Consider the following 19,442-nt stretch of genomic DNA (forward strand, 5'->3'; position numbering starts at 1 on the left):
GGAATTCACAGAGAGTTTGTTGGTCATGGTCATTTGGATACCCATGCATGTCTGCTGAATGACGCAATTTATAGACAGGTTGTTGTAACAGGAAAGCCAAGTATGCTTTGATTAACATGTTTCTGCTCGGTATGATTAATAGGAGTGGAAGTTGATGACTGACGTTCTCCTGGATAAAAGTGACAAACAAGGTACATTGAAACTGTTAACAACGAATGATGTTCAAAATAGGTACATGTATACCATAAAATGTGCCAAATATGGAGTCCAGGCTGAAAAATATGACAACAAGTAAGGGAAAAAGCTACAAAGAATATGGCTTTGCTGTCCATGGATGCCACGTCATGACTAATGTAGCTGTGCTGTGTATGTGCATACTGTTCTGACCAAGCTTTGGAATTGCGATTTCGTGACTCTTTGTTTTTAGTTTTTGTATTTTAGAAAAAAAAAGTTAGGTTTCCATGAATATCATTTTTGTGGGTCTCCTTGTCTGTCAGGTTACTGCTAGATAACAGCCAACTGCAGAAGGACAAATTATTCCCAAGTAATAAGTTCTGTATTTGTTTGCACACTGCAATTTTTTTGTGTTTTCTTTTGCTAGGGTTGAATGACAGTGAAGAAATGTCTCTGATTGATATTATGGTGTGTGCATGTAAACAAGCTGCCACACGGCAGGGTCCTCCGGGAAGGACTGTACGTAAAAGCAAAGAAACAAAATCATCTATGGATGACAAGAGAAATCTCAGTGCACATTTCATGCAGACACTTCCAAGCTTGTTAAACAAGGTGAACAATTTGTGCTTTGATTTAGTATATGTCGACTTTACTTCCACCATTGCATGACAATTCACGTTATAACCTTAGGAAACAGCACCATTTTAATATGCCACGCCTTTTTACTGATATAACTAAGAATACGTTTATATTATTTTGCTATGTTGAGGAAATTTAACTTGAAATTTAGCTAAACTTTATCCCGGCTGTGGTTTCTAGTTTTTAGTTTTGGTCTAATATACGCATCTTTGATGAGACATACATGTATTTACATTTTTCTATTATTTCTGTAATTAGGTTTACTTTTTAATATTTGTAAACAATTAATATGTATTATTCAGCCTTTAGGCTGCGAGGTGATTTTAAATAAAACTGTCTATCTATCTATCTATCTATCTATCTATCTATCTATCTATCTATCTATCTATCTATCTATCTATCTATCTATCTATCTATCTATCTATCTATCTATCTTACTAGTATAGGCCTCTAAGATTCAGTCCGGAGAAATGTAAGCCTTTCCAGCGCAATTAGGAGTGAGCACTCACATGTTGGTTCCTTGGTTTCCTGTGGTAATGGGGTGTTGCTAGATAACAGCATGCCACAGTTTGTACTTTCTGTAGCTGTTTTGCTTATAAAACTTGTCTTTGTTGTGAAAGGGGTCTTGGGTCATCATGGTCTAATACAATAAATGATATTTCATTTTTCTCCAGTTTGGGACAGATGTTGACAACGTTGTAAACCTGGTGTCAGTTCCACAGTTCTTTGACCTGGAGGAGTATGGACACAGGAGACTAGGGAAGGTTTGTAAACTTTATATTTGCATTGTCATAAACATTTTTTTATCCAAGCTTGTACATTAATACCTGTCTTTTCTGGTGTTATTTTTCAGTATCTGGATGAACTTCTGGTACAGCTCAGTGATATTGTTGAGAAGCATTCTGATACCAATGTAAGTATCCTTGTAACTGTTTCTTCTTTCCTCCCTTTCCACCCTCCCTCCCTCCTTCCCTCCCTCCCTCCCTCCCTCCTTCCCTTTCATCCTTCTTTTCGTCCTTCAACCCTTCCTTCCTTCCTTCCTTCCTTCCTTCGTTTCTCCCTCCCTTTCTTCCTCCTTCCCCTCTCTGGCTCCAAATCATGGTTTTATGTCCCCAAGAAGGTTGAGAATGATCAGGAAAAGAAGAAGAAAGGAGAAAGAAGAGATAGGACGGGAATAAACTATACAACGTTTTGTTTTTACACCCATAACAGCACCTTTAGGGAAAAAGCCATTTGCACCACACTTTCCAAGAAACAATCATGATTTGAGTGGGCCTTTTTTCAAAAATCCTGGTAGATATTTTTTGTGAATTTAGGAATCTCAGGTGATGGTTGTTTATGTTGTTTTCAGGTTTTAGATGAATGTGGGAAAAGTTTGAGGACACTAACAGATAATGAATACACTTTTGCTTCTACTGCTGTGAGTACTCATACAACCCTATATGTATATTACTTGTACCATAATATATGTTTGCAGTGAAGTTTCCTCTCAATTATTCGCTTAATGCCTGCAACAACATTTTTATTGTACTTCTGTTTTTCATGTTCCTTAGGATGTATCCAAGAACAAACTCATTGACTCATTTGTGGCAAAATTCAAAAACCACCTGAAGGATGGTTTAGAAGCTGTAAGTTTTCGTAATGAGTTGTGTTGTTTTGATCACTCATTTACTCTACACCTATCTTTGCTATCCCTTTTGGGGGGGGGGGGGGGAACAAGTAGACCATTTAACGCGGACTTAAAGGGAAATTTGATCGATGATTTGCTCAGAAAGGAGAAGCGAAGGAGGTCTGTTTTCTTTCACTTAAGTTCCCTTTGGGGAAAGTATAGGGGCCTTTGTAAACCAAGCAGCCATATTGTAGCTGTTGTAAATGAATGGCAAACAGACTTCTGTACATGATGTTTCTTGGGCTGATGTTTCCACGTGCTCTGAAGAGCTTGACATTATCAGATTCTGTAAGCTCTGATATTGTCATGCAAATCCATCTAATGATCTAGTGTGATATATGTGAGACATGGTATACTGATACCACGGTTCTTGACGTGTGTAGAACGAAGACAATGCTGGCCGCAGAGGGCCTGGGCTATTTAGTTCACATTTTTGTTCTGTGATGACTCTCTAGGGGGGGGGGCAATTTTCTTAACTTTGATTGTTTTATGTCCCCTTCCAAGCCAGGGTAATTAGCACTTTTGAGGGGAACTTTACAAATTCCCCTCCCTTGCCAGATGTCCCCCCTCAGGGGATGGCTGATGATAGGTGCATTAGATTCAGAAACAATGTTTAAGATTTGGATGATGTTGATTTTTTTTTTTATTGACAATGTTTTAGGATGAGGGCGATGAAGACGATCAAGACAGATTTGCTCTTCACGTGAACCTCACAAGAATAGCGTCATTTTACAAGTAAGTTTTATACCCCGCTGTAAGCTGTTAAGTGTGCGCAACGCAGATTGCCAATAACACAGTGTGCCATAACCACAATCGGGATTTAAAGAGTAATTCAGTTATGAACTTTTACACAATGAGCACTTCCAGACAGTTTCCACACCCCATCCGCACAGAAGGGATTGAAAATTTTTGGTGGGGTGGGGGTGGGGAGGATCAAGGCCCTAAAAAAATTCAAAGAAGTATGTGAAGCTACAGTGTATATTATTTTTAGAGGGGTGAGGTGGAGGTGGTTAAAGGCTAGTTTCTGGAACTACATGATAAAACAGCTGGGCAATCACCATGTGAAAGTCTTTTTTGCTTTGTTTGTTTTGAAAGGTTGATTATTCTCTTTATTTATTTACTTTTATTGTGCGTGTTACATAGTAAGATGCTCACACACTTGGTACAACCTTTATTGCTGAGATATCATGGGGCTTATTTTGCGGACGGAGTTATATTTAGAGTTATATGGTACTTACAGTACTTCTGAAACCTTAGAGATGCAGAGAGGCTTGTTGCAAGCTTGGTGTTATTAACAAGCTCCATGTATGATACATTCCCTCAGTACAGTGGAACCCCCGTTTTATGATCGTCGATCTAATGATATTCCCAATTTAACGACCAACATTCTGTGTCCTGACAAAAGTTATTTATAAATCGGGAGTTTGTTTACAATGATATCCCAAATTAATGATATGATTTTGCTGTCCCCTTGCCATATCGTAAAACGGAGGTTCCACTGTACTGCAAGGATCAGAAATGGCAAATGTGTGGTTATGTTCATCAATAAATTGGAGCCTAGTGATAAACTTTATTCTGGAATATGTATGGTAAACCATGTGAACCTTTCTAATATCTCATGGTGTTTGCAGATCACATAACCTCAACAAGTGGGATCTTTATGATGACCTATCTTACATCATTAGTTACGCTACAAAGAACAGTGTGCCAGATGAGGTAAGCAATTAGCCATTGATGTACCATCCAGCAAGTTGCTAATAGCCAATGCTAATAGGCACTGTTTATGTTCATTGTAGCTTACGCAAACACATGGAGCCTCTTTTTGTACTGTGAATGCATTCATGTTGTTGTGAACTTGTTGTGTCCAATGTAGTGGAGTTTCTTTGTAATGCAAATTAAAGGGGTGCCTGGAAAAAAGCCCTTAGTGACTTCTGATAAAAAGCTAGATTCTGCTTCCAAATTTCATTGTATTCGCTTGTGAAACTAAAGGAGAATTTGACCTTACAACAAAAGTCACTTAGGGCCTTATTCCACGCACCCCTTCAATTTATGTGAGTGAATGGAAAATCATGCAAATTTATCTTTATGTATACAAAAATTGTTGCATAATTTATATCAAGTTTATTTGGTGCCCTGGGTCCAGTTGTTCGAAAGCTGATTAACGTTAATCCACAATTAAAAGTTAACCGAGGTTTTCATCTCACTCATTAAAATTTATTGTTTTTATTTAACTCTAATGTTAAGCTAGTGGTAAAGAAAAATTCAACATCAAAGCTGAGGGCAAAAATCTTTCTGAAAAGTTTTTACTGTTGTGTAATTGAACTTGAACCAAAGGTCTTGATAATCCAGGTTTAGCTTTATCAGGCTTTGAACAACTGGACCCTGATGTTTTGCAGCCAAGCTAGAACACTGAGCATGATATTATTATGTCCTTTAGATTCTGGAGCTAACCTTTACAAGCATGCAGATGCTTCTCATCTGGAGTTTAACAGAAATTGATGTCAATGAACCTGATAAGGTACATCAACATGTGTTATAACAATTTTGTAAAGAAGAAGCAAGGAAACACTTTGATGTGTTCCCTTCTTATTGTAGATTTGGTCCTGGTAATTAAACAGTCATTGATCTTAGAGAACTGAACTTCTCAGCTGAGTCGCCTTCCACAATACAACATATGACTGGAAAAGCGTGTGTCAAGAGAGTTCATAACAATGATGCTTTTGTGGGCGTTGGAAACTAGCATACAAGAAAAACATTAAACACTGCATACTAATAAGGAGGAGGTTTTTTTGGGTTTTAAAACCACTGCACATGATGTTTTATAGACCATTTGATAGGTCAATGGGCTTATGAGTTTTTGAAGTAATGTATATATTGAATGTTTATAATACTGGTTTTGTTTTTAGGTGCTTTTCATATTGTAATGAGGGCCATGGGTTTATCAGTGTTCTTACTATTGTCAAGTGTTACCCTCTAATAAATGTAGCCTTTACTAAAACCAGGGTTCACACCAGTGAGTCAATACAGTCAAAGCTTGTTAACCACCAAGTGCTTCCCAACCTCGGAACAAATTCGCTCAAAATATTTATTTACATATTTTTATCTTATTTTCAGCATGATGTGCGCACACTGAAGAGACGTGTGAGCAAGTTCATCCCTCAGTGTGACGAGCTCATTCAGTTTAGTTCACCTTCAGTGCAGAGAGTGGTGAGTAAGGTCATGGTTCTGCTTGACAACAATCAAACTAAGGTGGTTTAAGTTAGTGTTTTACACACCAACTTTGTGTCTAAATCCATACTTGTCAGCCATTGCTTTGTCACCCTTAAGGTAATGGCTTGTTTTCACGGCTGAACTGGTGAAGACTTAATTTTGAATCAGTGTTTATGGCTCTGCTTGTTGCCTTTTTGCCTGATATAGTTTGTTCCCCTGGCAGATACAGACCTTCAGATATTTCAGTGCCTTGGCCGTATGTGCCTTGATTTTGGTCTAAAAATACACTGTAAGGGGCCTGTCCTGAGCCCCACCCCTAGATCCCCACTGGTTCTAATGTTAGGCTTTTGTTGACATTTCCACTGTGTAAAAAAGAATGTTAAGTTTCAGAAAGTAGTTTAATGATGGCTCAAATTAATCGTCTGTAGGCGTTGATGGAGTCATTTTGACTGCTTTACTGCCGGTTTTTACTCAGGCGATGGTGTCGACTTGTTGTGTATCAATATAAATAGCACCATGGTTGATGGTCATTGGTGCATTTTGATCCTCACTTAATTGGTTGTTAGTGATTGGAGGATTTTTATCCTTCTTGTTGAGACTACACACTGTTCCCTCATGGGTCTGCTGTGGTACCAATGAACACCTATGCTACCCAGTCATAATACAAACTATTAATTTGAGCTCTCATTTCAAACCACAAGGACTAACACTTTTCATAAGTAGTTGAATATAGGAAAACTTGGTAATATTTATTTGTCGTTTGTCTCTGTTGCCCTACCATTTTTTCCAACCACTTTGTACTTTGGTCCAAGCCAATCCCTTTACAGCAGTTGCTACTCTACCCCACAAAGAACCTTCCATTTATTTCCTTTTATAGTAATCATCTGTTGTTGCCTTTTTCTTTAAGGCGTTCAATTGTATCTGTGATTTGCTGGTCATTTTTGCCAAGCAGTTAAAGAATAGAGGTATTATTTTGTGTATTAATTAAAAAGCAAACTTTGCTTGAAGGCCTGTGCTTTGACTTGACGGCCCAGTAATGTGATGATCCGAACGTGGTGATGACATGCTTTTTGTTTGCACTTTGTAGCACCTATATTAGCTCCTCTGGTGTATGAAGCAGACCAGAGCACTCAAGTCAGACTCAGAGACTATGTTGTTAATCATGTGTTTGAAGACTTGGATGAAGAACAGCCAGAAGATGACGATGGTAAAGTTGTCTTTTGTTTATGAATAATGTTCACCTTCACGGTCTTTGAGGCAAAATTTCATGTACACTCAAGAGTTTGAGATTCTTATTATTGAAGATTTTTGTGCAAAACCAGGCAAGCGACTTCTTCCCAAATGAAGCTCTCTTGTTTCTCTGAGGTTTCAGGTACATTTTTGTAAAGGTGTGCCAGATTGGTGTACAAAGGTGTAAATGTAAGTGCACTGTTTTTAGTGGCAGTACACGTAGCTACACCAAAGCTAGTCTAAAGGCACTCCACTCAAATAATGGGCAACAAATAATTCAAGCCAACCATAGACCAGCTGGCTATTTACGAGCATGGCTGAGGAGTTGAACTCTGTGTAGGCCTTCTGATACTGCCTCTGCTTCAGCTTGCCTAATAACTGCTGCTCACTATATACTAGTGCACCTTTGGATAGGATGCTACACTGTACTCCATCATAGGATTGTGATCAGTGCTGCCATCTTTTCGACCAGCACCAAAGAAGTTTCCTCTGGTTTTCTTGGTGGAGCTTCCTTTGGTGATTTGCACATGGCTGTCAGCACTGGACTTAAACCTGTGACACATGGATTTACAAGTCTAGCAACGTAACCATTTTGATGTTATCAAATTATTTTAAGATCTGTGCAAAATCCACACTCAGAGCTAAAAACATAGTGAAAAGATTTTTATGCAAATGTGTGCAAATTTATGTAAAATAATGTTGCTGACAGGTTTAGTCCATAGAAGCTATCACACTGTGATAATACTGTAGTTATTTACTTGTGTTTACAGAAGATCAAACTGACGCCAGTGCTTTGGAGCTCAGTAAAAAGAGGACCGCTCTAGCCGGCTTCTGTAAACTCATCGCTTACAATATGATTGACATGAAACTGGTTGCACCTGTGTTTTCTTATCTCATCAAGGTTTGAGAGCATTTCTTGCTAATGGTATTGCCTCTTTTTTGCCCTTCTTTATTTCAGTTTTCATACAGGGCTGCTACAATCAGGGAAAAACATATTATTTTTTTGTTTATTGTCAGGGAAAAGTCAGGGAATTTTTCACATGTCAGGGAAATTCTACATCCTTACCCAAAGTCGATGTTAAGTCAAGAAATTTTTATTTTGGCAAGCCACAAGGTTTGGAAAAGAGATTCCTTGTCAGCAAAGGCAAGGATTATCTTCAAGGGAGTTGACTTTGGCTTCATTGCCAATTTTGTTTTTGGTAGTCAGTGAAAATTGGTTTGTGGTCAGCAAATAGTTAGGGGAAAGTCAAGGAATTTATTTATTCTGGTGATCTCATCAAACTGAGCGTGGTTTAGGTTCTTTACTTTTAGTAAGTTTAACACTAGCAAAATGCCAAAAATTTAGATACCCCTCCCAAAAACTTGCTTCCAGCAAATAAGTTTCTTAAAAATCTACAGCTGTTAACCACAATTTAAATGTTACAGTAACCAAGTTCAGAGTTTCACTGTTACCTGTTGAGCTTTTATACAGTGTTACAGTTTGGTACCTTGTATAACACAGTTGTTGTTCTTGTTTTAAAACTAAATGTAAGGCTTTGGAACTTCTGAACTTCAACATTAAATTCCTTTCAGAAAAGTTAATATGACGGTTTTTTGTAAATCTCAGAAGAATTAATCCTCCAAACACTACTGCAAAAATTTTATTCTAGGCTTAGTAAGTAAGCTTCTACCAAACAAGAGATAAGTAAATTATGTTGGTAACTTGCTCGACAATAAACTGTCCCAACGTTCTTGTTAGGAGCCGGTGCCAGTAACCTTTTTTTTAAATGTCTAGTAACGTAAATGTTACCGGCTATCACTTAAAAATGTTTCCAAAATTATTGAAACTGCTTTTAAGTTCATTGTATTTTGAAAAACCTTGTCCTTGTTTTGGGGAATTTCCTTTCCATAGATATTGTTAAAACATCCATCTGACAATATCGCATTGAAAGTCCATCACCTGTGAAGAAATTGCTTGTGTTTTGAGCATTTTCTTTCCTCAAAAACATTCAACACTTACTTCAAGCTTTGCCTTGTTTAGTTTCTATTCTACCCCCGTCCATCTCACTCCTATCAATCCCTGGGAGACATTGACAAGAGGGGTTGTCCACATTTGAGCTTTTTTTTTTGTCAAAAACAATGCTGACTTCAAGCTCTGCCATGTTTGGTTTCCACCATGTATCATGTACCATGTATCATGTACATATCATTGTTATTATTTTTAACATTTACCTATTTTTATATTTCCCTGTAAAATATGCAATTCAGTCTAATGACTGCGATGTATTTGTGAATAAACAGTCTATTCTATTCTATTCTATTCTATTCTATGCTTCCCGTCTGCTATCACCAGCTGTTGCAATTTTGTTACCTCCTTTTACACATCTTAACAAGACTCCTGCTGTCTTTGTCTAGGCATACAGTAACTTTGGTGATATAATCCGCCACACCATGGGAAAATGTCGTGAAATCCACACTAAAGCCTTTGCCAGGGTATTGCTGTTGAGTCTACAACAGGAGTTTGAGAAACTGATGGATGACAGTGAGGGTGATATTGACAGCGGCTCAAAGGAGTTTGCAGCAATCAAGGTTTGTTAGTTTACTGAATTATAAGGAGGCAGCATGGTTGAGAAGTTAGTGCACTGGACTTGCAATTCAGGGGGTCCCTGGTTCAAGTCCTGCCCTGACTGCTAGCTGGAGTTGTTTGTTGGTAACCCCAAGTTTAGGGTAAAGTCGCACAAGAGCCTAAGTGGCCCACATGGCCAGAGCTTAGCCTGGTTTCTGTAGCATGAAGCAACCAGAAGTATTGCTACTCCCCCCTGGATGGGATGCTAGTCTATCACAAGGCTACCCCCAGCAGTATGTCGCCGGTATCCATTTATACACCTGGGTGAAGAGAGACAATGTGGAGCAAAGTTTCTTGTCTGAGGAAACAACACAGCAATGAAGAGACCAACCTGGCCTCGAACCAACGACCCTCAGATCCTCTGACCGTTTGATCAAAAGTCCAATGCGCTAACCACTACACCACCGTGCCTCCACAAGTTTAATGATCGTTAATTGAACAGGCTACATTGTCTTTATACATCTTTTCCATAATTAGAGTGATGGCTTTGCTATTTTGGAATTTAACATTCTTTTTGTTTTCTTTAGGAACTCGCTCATAGGTTTGCGCTCTCTCTAGGAGTCGATATTGTGAAACCTCAAGCTCGGGAATGTGTTGTTACGTTGCACCGGTTAGTTAAAATGTAATTCTCATAATCTGATTGGTATGATCTTTGTTGTTATTATTTGCAGGGCACCACAGAAAACTACCTACATACATGTAGACTCCCTGCGTCAATGCTGTTATTGTTGTTATTATTATTTTTATTATTATTATTATTATTATTGTTATTATTATTATTATTATTGTTATTATTATTATTATTATTATTATTTATTCCTATTTTCACACATTGCAGACCAACTGGTTTAACAGCATTGAAGATCAACTATCCTCAATGACACTTAGCATTTTGTTTTGCATTTTGTTTCTTAAGAAACTGTGGTGCTGCATTGATAAGGTGATTTGGCATCTGTAAAGCAATTCGAGTGCTGGCGTTTTGAGCCTTAGCCCTTTGTAAAAGTGAATCAGGAAGGGCAGATGAGAGTTTTGTGAGAGCAGATCGTTCTGATGAAAGACTAATGCTTCAAACATCAGCACTCAAATCTCTATACAGTGGCCAAATCACCTTGTCAATTTCGTTGATAAAACCAAACCTTTGAGAAATTAGTTGCCGCCTTGTGTCCTGGTTGGGATGATTGAAGGTGATGGTGATGACATTGACAATGACGATGATGGTGATTTGTTGCATGGTTTGATGTTTCATTTTACAACAGCTTGTTTTATTTTACAGAGAAGGAATTAAGTACAGTTTGAGGAGTGACGACACATCTGTGCAAAAGGAGAAGGATGACGACGAGCCACCAACCAATCTGCAGTTCCTAGAAGTGTTGAATGAATTTACTTTCAAGCTTATAGCCCATGATAAGACTAGTGCAACTGGAGTGTAAGTACTGCTAATGGTGGATCAGAGAATTAACGTATGAATTTCCAATTTAAGAGTTAGCCCTAGTAAAACCGCATGTGACACAAAATCTTTGACCACGGCGGAATCAGATCCACAAACCCCTGGATTTGATCGACCGTCGCTTTATTGAGTAAGGTACAAGGCCTTTGGTGACCTTGGCAGGGATTGAATGCATGACCTCCAGATTTGATCAACCATTGCTCTACCAACTAAGTTAAGGGTTGTGTGTGGTGTGTAATAAAGTATATAGTGTAGTGAACAGCGGGGCTATGATTTTGATGGAAGTATAGCAATGTGACAAACAAGACTTGCAATGATGAAGTTTACATTGAAAAATGTCCAGGTCCAGATCACTGGGAGCTTTTAATCCATAGCTTGATTTAAGGTGAGGACTTGTGCCATGGAGGTTAAGCAGTATAGTTGATTTGTTTATTTTTCTGCTTACAGTTTGCCATTTCTTGATGATAATGCCAAAGAAATGGTTCACAAAAAGGGAGGTCAGTGGAGTCCATTGATTACTTACAGAAATGGTCTGGCTAGACAAGATGAAGAGGAAGAAGGTACATATATATACATGTATGAACAACAAATGGAACAAAATACAGTAAAGAATTGAATGCCTATAAACCTATGTAGCTCACATTATTTTGTCACGTGAGAAATTATAATGGCAATCACATGATCCGTTGTCTCCTCACCCTTGATCTTTTATGCCCCATTATCAACATGTGTAATATCCTCACTGTTTTCTCTGTATTTCGTATGGCACTAGTTGGGAGAATTTCTTTAGATATCAAAACACACAACTTTGATGATCATCTTGTTTATTCTCGTGACCTGGCTGTGTGTTTGATCAAGTAGGGACTTTGTAAGGAGAAATTAGCTGCTGGTCACTATTGGTGCTTAAAGAATTTAAGGGGAAGTATCATGGGGTTTTTTGGTATCTTTTCTTAAAAATGGTGAAATAAGACCTTCAATCAGCTGGCAAATAATTCTAGAATGACGAGAGGAAAGAAATCAACTCAATTCTTGAAAGGAACAACTCGGGATATGTTCTAGTGCATTTTGGAAACAAAAATGCGCGAACTTGAAAAAAACATTAGCCTAATATTTTTAGGCCAGAGGCACTAATCGACATTTATTGCACTGGGGTGATAATTTATAACAAACTTGACAATTAGTTCCTTGTTCTTACTTGACAGACAAACATTTTTGGGTTTTGAAATGACAGCAAATTTGCGTGATACTTCCCCCTCAAGTGTGCCTATCACAGTGTTTTGTTATGCAAGTTACCCTCATAGTCCACCCCTCTGACACCCTCTCCCCCACCCCACCCCATCCTTACATTCTGTCACACCCTTTTCCTCACCATGGTAATGTTTTGTTGTCATTGAACTGTAGGTCAACAGAAAGGAACCAGAGCAAAGAGAAAACTTCCAATGGAAGGTACACTTTACTGAGCATTTTCAGTGTCAATCTGTTTGCAGATTTCCATAATGCATTTTAACATTGTTTTAACAACTTCATCGCTAAGTGGAGGTTGGGTGCCTGAGACATCTAGGAGCTTCCACTATTAGCCGCCAGCTCCTAGATGGAGACTGAACACTACCTGTCAGAAAGAGGTCTTTGGTCTAGATTTCCTTATTATACAAATTTAGCGGGCACTACTTTAAACGCATAGAACACTAATTGTATAATCAGCTTAACAATGGCATTGTGATGAGTAATTGTTGTTTTGCATATTGTACTATTCAAAGGTGATGACAGTAGAGAAGGAGAATGGCTGACAAAGCAAGCGCGTTCAGCACAAGGGAAAAAATCCAAACAACAAAAGCCAAAGATGCCAAGAGGAAGGCCACCAAAATCAACCAAGACAACATCTCAGCAAACTGAGCTCACAGCAAAACCAGTTAAACCTGTTGAGCAAGAGCAGGCTAATGATGATGACGATGAGATTTCCTCAGGATCGGGGGAATGGACACAAGAGGAACAGACACCGCTTTCCTCTGTCAAGAAAGGTAAACAGGAAGAAAGTAAGACGGGGGAAGAGGAAAGTGCAGAGACAAAGGAACGGGAGCAACAGAAGAGGAAGCGCGAGGAGTCGTCCCAGTCTGATGAAGAAGGGGATAAGAAAGGAGTGGAGGAAGAGGATGATGAGGATCAGGATTTTGAAAGGTAATGAGTTGAAAGAATAATTCTTATTGCCTTACTTAATTGCAGAATTCCCTGTAAAATGAGTGCACTGCTACAGAAAAACAAGACATGGTGTGACATTCCATGTTATTTTCAATTTCATGGGATTTCTGTTTTCAAGGCAACATCATTTTTGTAGTCCCCAATTTTAAGTGTTTTCTTGAATACAATCTTTTTTTTTCCTGTTTGTGTATGCGCTGTTAATACTTTACAGGGAGGAGTTTCATAGCCCAGCCCAACCTGTCACTATTCCCAGCCACTACCTTGAGCAATGACAATCAATATATCAATACTGATAGAACAAAAATGGCAAATATAATATTTAGCAATTAAAAGCTGGTATCTGTTTATCTTGGTGCAAATAAGAGTAAGCCTGCCTGACAGGTGCTCAAAAGGGAAAGGGACAAGGGAAATCATGTGCACACTCAAAGTGCTTTCCGTACTCTCACCCAATGCCCCTCAGTCTGTCCTACTCCTTTCTAGTGCCTACCACACAGGCCAAACGAGAGTGGGATTTGACACGAGTTTTAACTCGCAATCCTATTAGGCCAAAAACTCTCACAGCATTTGTGATTTAAGTAGAATGACTCATTTTATCTTCTCACTATCACTCAGCCTTCCTGCATCTTCGCAAAGGTCTTGGTTGTCAAGTCAAAAAGGTGAACAGCCCAGCAAAAAGGCACGGATTAGCTACAGTACTAAGAAGGACACTTCAGGCATTGGGTAGGTAGCTGGTAGCCTGTGTAGCCTCTCCAGTCGCCTCTTTCTTCCTCACTTTTTCTCACTCCCCCTCCCTGATTATCCCTGTTGAGCAGGCTAGGTAGCTGGTTACATGGGAAAGCACATTGCAGAATAGACCCTTCTCCAAACTGGCGGCAACAGATTTGAATGAGTTAAAATTGAACTGAATGATACCAGCACTGGAAAGAGCACCTTTACTTTAGTAACCCTGCAAAGTTTCAGCATATTAGGTGTTATATCAGCTTAGGAAATGTCAGATGAAATGTGACAAATTTACAGACATTTGTACGTCATACCCCCAGTCATACAAACGTCTGTAAATTTTTCATTTTTCAACTTACATTTTCTCAGCTGATATTACACCTGATATGCTCAAACCTTGCAGGGTTACTAAAGTAAAAGTGCTCTTTCTAGTGCTGGTATACGTTTTTTTTAACTTATTTGAATTTTCTGCCGCCATTTTGGAGAAGGGTCTATTGTGCTCTGGTGGCTCCTGTCATCTCCCAACAACAAAAGTTTGATCATGATGGCAGGCGTATTTTGCAGAACTCCGAATGTCGAATCCATAGAAGTCCTATACTATCAAATGTCTGTCATAACAACGACTGAAAGCTAACCGTTTATATAATCAGTGCTAAATGGTATAGAGAAGTGCTTAGACCTAAATAATATAGTTTGTTGCTTTACCCTTAACTGTAGGCGGCGTAAAATGCAAAGTTTGACTCCCTTTTCAAAATATGGAGCAAGGTTAAAACTTCTGTTTGGCATGATGTGATCAGTAACAACATGACCGGTTATAAAATCCCATGCAAAGGGGAGTCAATTTTCCTTGATGTTTCAGAGATTGTAAGTCCAAATTTAATTAATTCAATTGAAATCAAAATCATCAATATTGATGAAAAGAAAATACAGGGCTTGGTTTTAATAGGATAATCTAAGTAGCATGAAATTTCTAATTTTATCAAATGTGTGTAGGCGTACAAGTCTGGAGGATATTGAGGATGACGATGAGGAAGAGATTGAGGAATATGAGAGCGAAGAGGATGCAGACATGGAGAAAAAGGTAACACAATTTTTTAATATGGCTGAGAGTGAAAACAATGTTACAGTTTGACACCACAGATAGAAGAAAAACATTCATTCTGACCTACCTCCCGGGGGGGGAACCCTCATCTGAAATTAGTAAACTAATACAGTTGCTTGCTTAATTTTTAACAAGGGGTCAAGTGTTGTCACAAAATTGTCCAAGAGTTGTTGTAATCTCTAAAAGTAGTTTCTTAATGTTTGGTGGAGGGGCGGGAACTCACCTGTGAAGTTGCATTTGACGCTTGACTAGTCATACTTGTAGTCATAATTGTATTTATTCAAACCTCCAGAAGACTCCTATTCGAGTGAGACGGGAAAAGAGGGAACTGCCTGAAGCTTTCTATGGTGACTCACAAGAGGAGAAAGACACAGTAAGAACAATTGATTGTATTTAATACTATCATTGTATTTGTTACACTAACCTGCAAGTAGCTGTTGCTATTCCACGGCGCGTTACTTAAATCGTTTTGTTAAGGAACTTTAATATTTGCTATGTTTATCATGGAGGTGAGTAATTTGTCTCATTTGAGGAATTCATCAGCTCAGCATACATAGAGTGGCAACACTATTAGAGGAGAGTTGCAGCACAGGAACACCAACCACACATAGAAGTGGCGGAAATTCTTTGAAGTGGTTTAACTTCATAAAATTGGCCATTTCCAAGGTTCCTCCAACCTCATTGAGAAAATTTGTTTTCATTCATATGCACACAAAACTAATTTTCATATGGAAAGCTTTGCACTCAGCCTCATAATGAGGTTCACAGCGACTTGGAAATGGCCTTTTGGGAGCATTCATCATGCTTCGAGTTTTACTCCAGTCAAAGACAATGGCTCCTCCAACAGAATAATATCTTAAAGACATTTCCCAAATAATTGAAGAGCTGCGAGTATAACTACCTTACATTGATTTAAGGCCAATTTTTCATGTCGCTCAAAAGTGCCTGAATATTTGCATGTGGCCTGCAGTTTAGCCAGAGAACATCGCTGTTTGTTGGTTAATGCTTAGACTTTGAGAAAAACTACTTAAACGAAAAAACACAAAGCAATGTTCTTTGATTACATTGAAGACATGTGCAAAAATTCAGGCGCTTTTGAGCGAAACGAAAAATCAACCTAAAATTTGACATAAGGCAGTTAAAGGGAGGGGTTCACGGTTCTGCGCATGTCCATGAATCAAAACACTTTTTCGCCTTTGCTCGCTATGACCCAAGTCTGTTTAACTTAATTTGTTGTTTATGAACCATTCAGAAGGGAATAGGTAACTCGGGTGGTAATTTTTTTCATATGATTGCGTTATTTCGCATGCAAATAACTGTAAACACATCAACCATGGAATAAATCCTACGGGCCAACGCATAATTCAATATCGACAATATGAGTACAATCCACAAGCAGTCTCTGTAAATTTTGGTCATCAGTCATTTTCCTTGGACTAATTATAGAATGTGATTACTGAAGTACGTGTGCGTGGGATTTTTAAGGCCATAGAATTGATAAGAAAGAGAAAAAAGCATTCAGATTCATGCACATGCACTGAAATGTGAACCCCTCCCTTTAAGCTCTCGGGTCTTCAATTGCAAATGTGGTAAAACAATAGACATACAGTCAAGTGAATGCAGGTTTCTTTTAAGCTCATCGGGTGCTTAGGCCCCAGGTAATGAGAGTACTCTGCATACATTTGAACTTTCCTTTTCTGTTGTCCCTCTTTTACGGATGTCAGGTTTCTTTTTGCATTGCAGGGAGATGACACTCCTTGAGGCTGCCATTCAAAATTTCTGCTTAACAGAGACACTGAATTTATAAATAGTTCTAAGAAAAAGTTGTATCTGTACAGTTTTAGCACCTTTTAACTCTTTTATGTACCAACATTGTAACAGACAGTATTTTCACTGATAAACTGAAAATAGTTTGCAATGGACATTGCTACAATAGCTAGTTTCATTTCATCCCCACAAAAACGATGTTGCTTCTTACGTTTGACTGAACATTCTTCAGAAGTTTTAGGTTTTAGCTCAGTATTTAAACCATTATTAAAGCATTATTTTACAAAGATTGGCTTTTAACAGTTCTCATTTTTATGTTCTCTCAAGATCTGAGAGAACTTTAAAGCAGTTAACACAGTTTAACTGGTTTACTCACTACGATTTGTCAGCCTGACTTGTAGGCCTGACCGTATCAGAGCATGAATTGTGCCTGTATTTTAATGGCAAATTGGGAAATGATAATCAGCCCCAAATCAGAAAATCTGTTGCAGTGCAATACATTTTTATCAAGTTGGGCTGACAATCTCAAAGAAACTACCATCAGATGTCAATCGAAATTGCAAGCAAGATATGCACTCCAACACTGTCGGGGCCAACAAATCTTTACGAGTAAAGTGGCCTTTAACCAAGTAGAGCAGTTTTCAATTGAGTGCTCTAAACCAAATTTAAGGTAATTACTCTAGCCAATCACAACAGACCCAAACAGCGCAATGAACCAATCAGACAGCAAAGCATTGCATATGCAACAGTTGCCATTGTGGAAAAAGGCATTCAAGCACGTCATGACTGGTTTTGTTTTCTCATTGATTAAAAAAAATGGTGCTAGTTTTGCTAATCAATCACAGAGCGAAGTAAAGGCTGGTTTCCATATGATCGCAGATCGCAATAAGGTCTGCGATCGTCTGCGATCATATGGAAACTACTTCTGCGATCGTGATCGCAGACGATCGCAGAAGATAGAACCATGTTCTATCTAAAGGCTGGTTTCCATATGATCGCAGACGATCGCAGAACTTATTACGATCTGCGATCTGCGATCCACGATCATATGGAAACAAGCCTTAAAGCAAAACCAAAGCAATTGGTGAGAGAGCACTCACCTCCTACCAATGTGGCCCGGGTTCTATTCCCGGCGTTGATGCCACATGTGGGTCAAATTTGCTGTTAATTCTTGTCCCTGCTCCATTGGTTTTTCCTCCAGGTACTCTGGTTTTCCTCCTTCCACAAAAAAACAACATTCCAAAATACCAATTCAACAAGAAAACTGGATGAAAGAGGCACTCTGTGGAAGCCACTGAAATTCTCATTTATTTACTTTATCTAGTTACCAAGTCACTTTCAACAGTCAATAGGCCATTTTACAGTTGTGTGCTTAGTGACTTGGCCTTGGATTGGAAGCGAGGCTGGGGGTGACCTTGTTTTGGTACAAACCTCACAGCTTTTCATATGTAGATCATGTTGTTCTTATGCTAACTAGTTTGCATTTACATATGAAAAAAGTGAGGTCTGTATCAAAACAAGGTCACCCCCAGACTCGCTTCCAATCCAAGGCCAGGTCACTAAACGCACAACTTTAAAATGGCCTATTAGAAACCACTGCAATACCCAACCATGAATTTTTTAGTGCCAGGTCAGGCAGTCATGAAAGTACTATTACCTCAGCTGGTCATGAAATGTTTTTGTCCCTGCATACAAAGTACTCTGCCTGTAGGGGTTCATTTTTTGTCGCTTCTGTTTTTCTGATGTTTGTCGCTCAAATAGAATGGACAAAATATATATGGGAAGACGGAAGTAACAAATTAAAACCTCCGCTGGAGGACGGAAGACTGAAATAACAAATAAAAACCTCCGCTGGCAAAGTATAGGCCACGTACATATGTAACATAACTGTAAAATGTTAAAACGTCCGAACAGAGAAAAAGTAAAAAAAAATTCTAGTAACTATCTTTCTTTAGTTGAGACCATAAAATCACTCACATCAGCGATGAATTCGCTAATTTTTTTGCAAATTTGAAGTTCAACTGTTTTCAAATAACAGATTTTTAATTAATTAATGACCAAGTTTTACAGATTGGCCAAAAAGCATAGCCTTACCCCTTAGAAAATAAGTCGATTTTTGGACGAAATACAAACATTCTTTTACAAGCTTTCAATCGAATAAGTCTGTCTGAAAATGTCCCCTGAGACATTTTTTAGGACTCCCAAGGGACCAGGGACAAAGAAATAACCCAAAAAAAATGAAGTCAGGGTAAGAATTAAACAGAAAAGTCACAGCGTTATTTGCACTTAAAAATGATTCCCAAGGGACTTTTTTCCACACGCCGAGATACCCTAAGGACGTAAACAAGTGAAAAATGCAGACATGAAAATTTGGTCATTTTTGGCCAAAAAGCATGGACTAACTAACCCCTTAGGAAAAAGTCGATTTTTGGACGAAATACAAATATTCTTTTTAAACCTTCCAATCAAATTAGTGTCTCCGAAAATGTCCCCTGAGACAGTTTTTAGGACTCCCAAGAGACCACGGACAAAAAAAAAAGCCCAGAAAAGATGACGTCAAGGTGTAAGTAAAACAAAAAATTCTGTCAGGGCGTTATTTGCACTTAAAAATGATTCCCAAGGGATTTTTTCGAAACACAAGGATCCCTAGGGACGTAAACAAGTGAAAAATGCCTACATGAAA

At 38.5% G+C, this 19,442-nt stretch overlaps 1 protein-coding gene across 2 annotated transcripts in view; it reads left to right on the plus strand.

Annotated features, from left to right (window-relative positions):
• LOC146451936 (cohesin subunit SA-2-like) overlaps window positions 1-17,616 on the plus strand; it is a 35,216-nt gene extending 17,600 nt beyond the window's left edge. Inside the window, exons 20-42 of one of the 2 annotated variants that reach the window (XM_085098237.1) lie at window positions 143-191; window positions 602-786; window positions 1,488-1,577; window positions 1,667-1,726; window positions 2,165-2,233; window positions 2,367-2,441; window positions 3,144-3,217; window positions 4,114-4,198; window positions 4,920-5,000; window positions 5,597-5,689; window positions 6,600-6,657; window positions 6,780-6,899; window positions 7,693-7,823; window positions 9,317-9,490; window positions 10,055-10,137; window positions 10,801-10,953; window positions 11,422-11,534; window positions 12,376-12,420; window positions 12,732-13,149; window positions 13,783-13,890; window positions 14,884-14,971; window positions 15,285-15,365; window positions 16,736-17,616. In XM_085098237.1, the coding sequence (XP_084954363.1) occupies window positions 143-191; window positions 602-786; window positions 1,488-1,577; window positions 1,667-1,726; window positions 2,165-2,233; window positions 2,367-2,441; window positions 3,144-3,217; window positions 4,114-4,198; window positions 4,920-5,000; window positions 5,597-5,689; window positions 6,600-6,657; window positions 6,780-6,899; window positions 7,693-7,823; window positions 9,317-9,490; window positions 10,055-10,137; window positions 10,801-10,953; window positions 11,422-11,534; window positions 12,376-12,420; window positions 12,732-13,149; window positions 13,783-13,890; window positions 14,884-14,971; window positions 15,285-15,365; window positions 16,736-16,753 (2,451 nt within the window). In that variant the 3' untranslated portion in view covers window positions 16,754-17,616. The remainder of the gene's footprint in view (window positions 1-142; window positions 192-601; window positions 787-1,487; window positions 1,578-1,666; window positions 1,727-2,164; window positions 2,234-2,366; window positions 2,442-3,143; window positions 3,218-4,113; window positions 4,199-4,919; window positions 5,001-5,596; window positions 5,690-6,599; window positions 6,658-6,779; window positions 6,900-7,692; window positions 7,824-9,316; window positions 9,491-10,054; window positions 10,138-10,800; window positions 10,954-11,421; window positions 11,535-12,375; window positions 12,421-12,731; window positions 13,150-13,782; window positions 13,891-14,883; window positions 14,972-15,284; window positions 15,366-16,735) is intronic. The other variant, XM_085098238.1, reaches the window with a different exon arrangement.
• The last annotated feature ends 1,826 nt before the right edge of the window (window positions 17,617-19,442 follow it).

This window comes from Pavona decussata, unplaced genomic scaffold (genome assembly GCF_977016875.1).
Source record: "Pavona decussata unplaced genomic scaffold, jaPavDecu1.1 SCAFFOLD_381, whole genome shotgun sequence".
Lineage (NCBI taxonomy): Eukaryota > Metazoa > Cnidaria > Anthozoa > Scleractinia > Agariciidae > Pavona > Pavona decussata.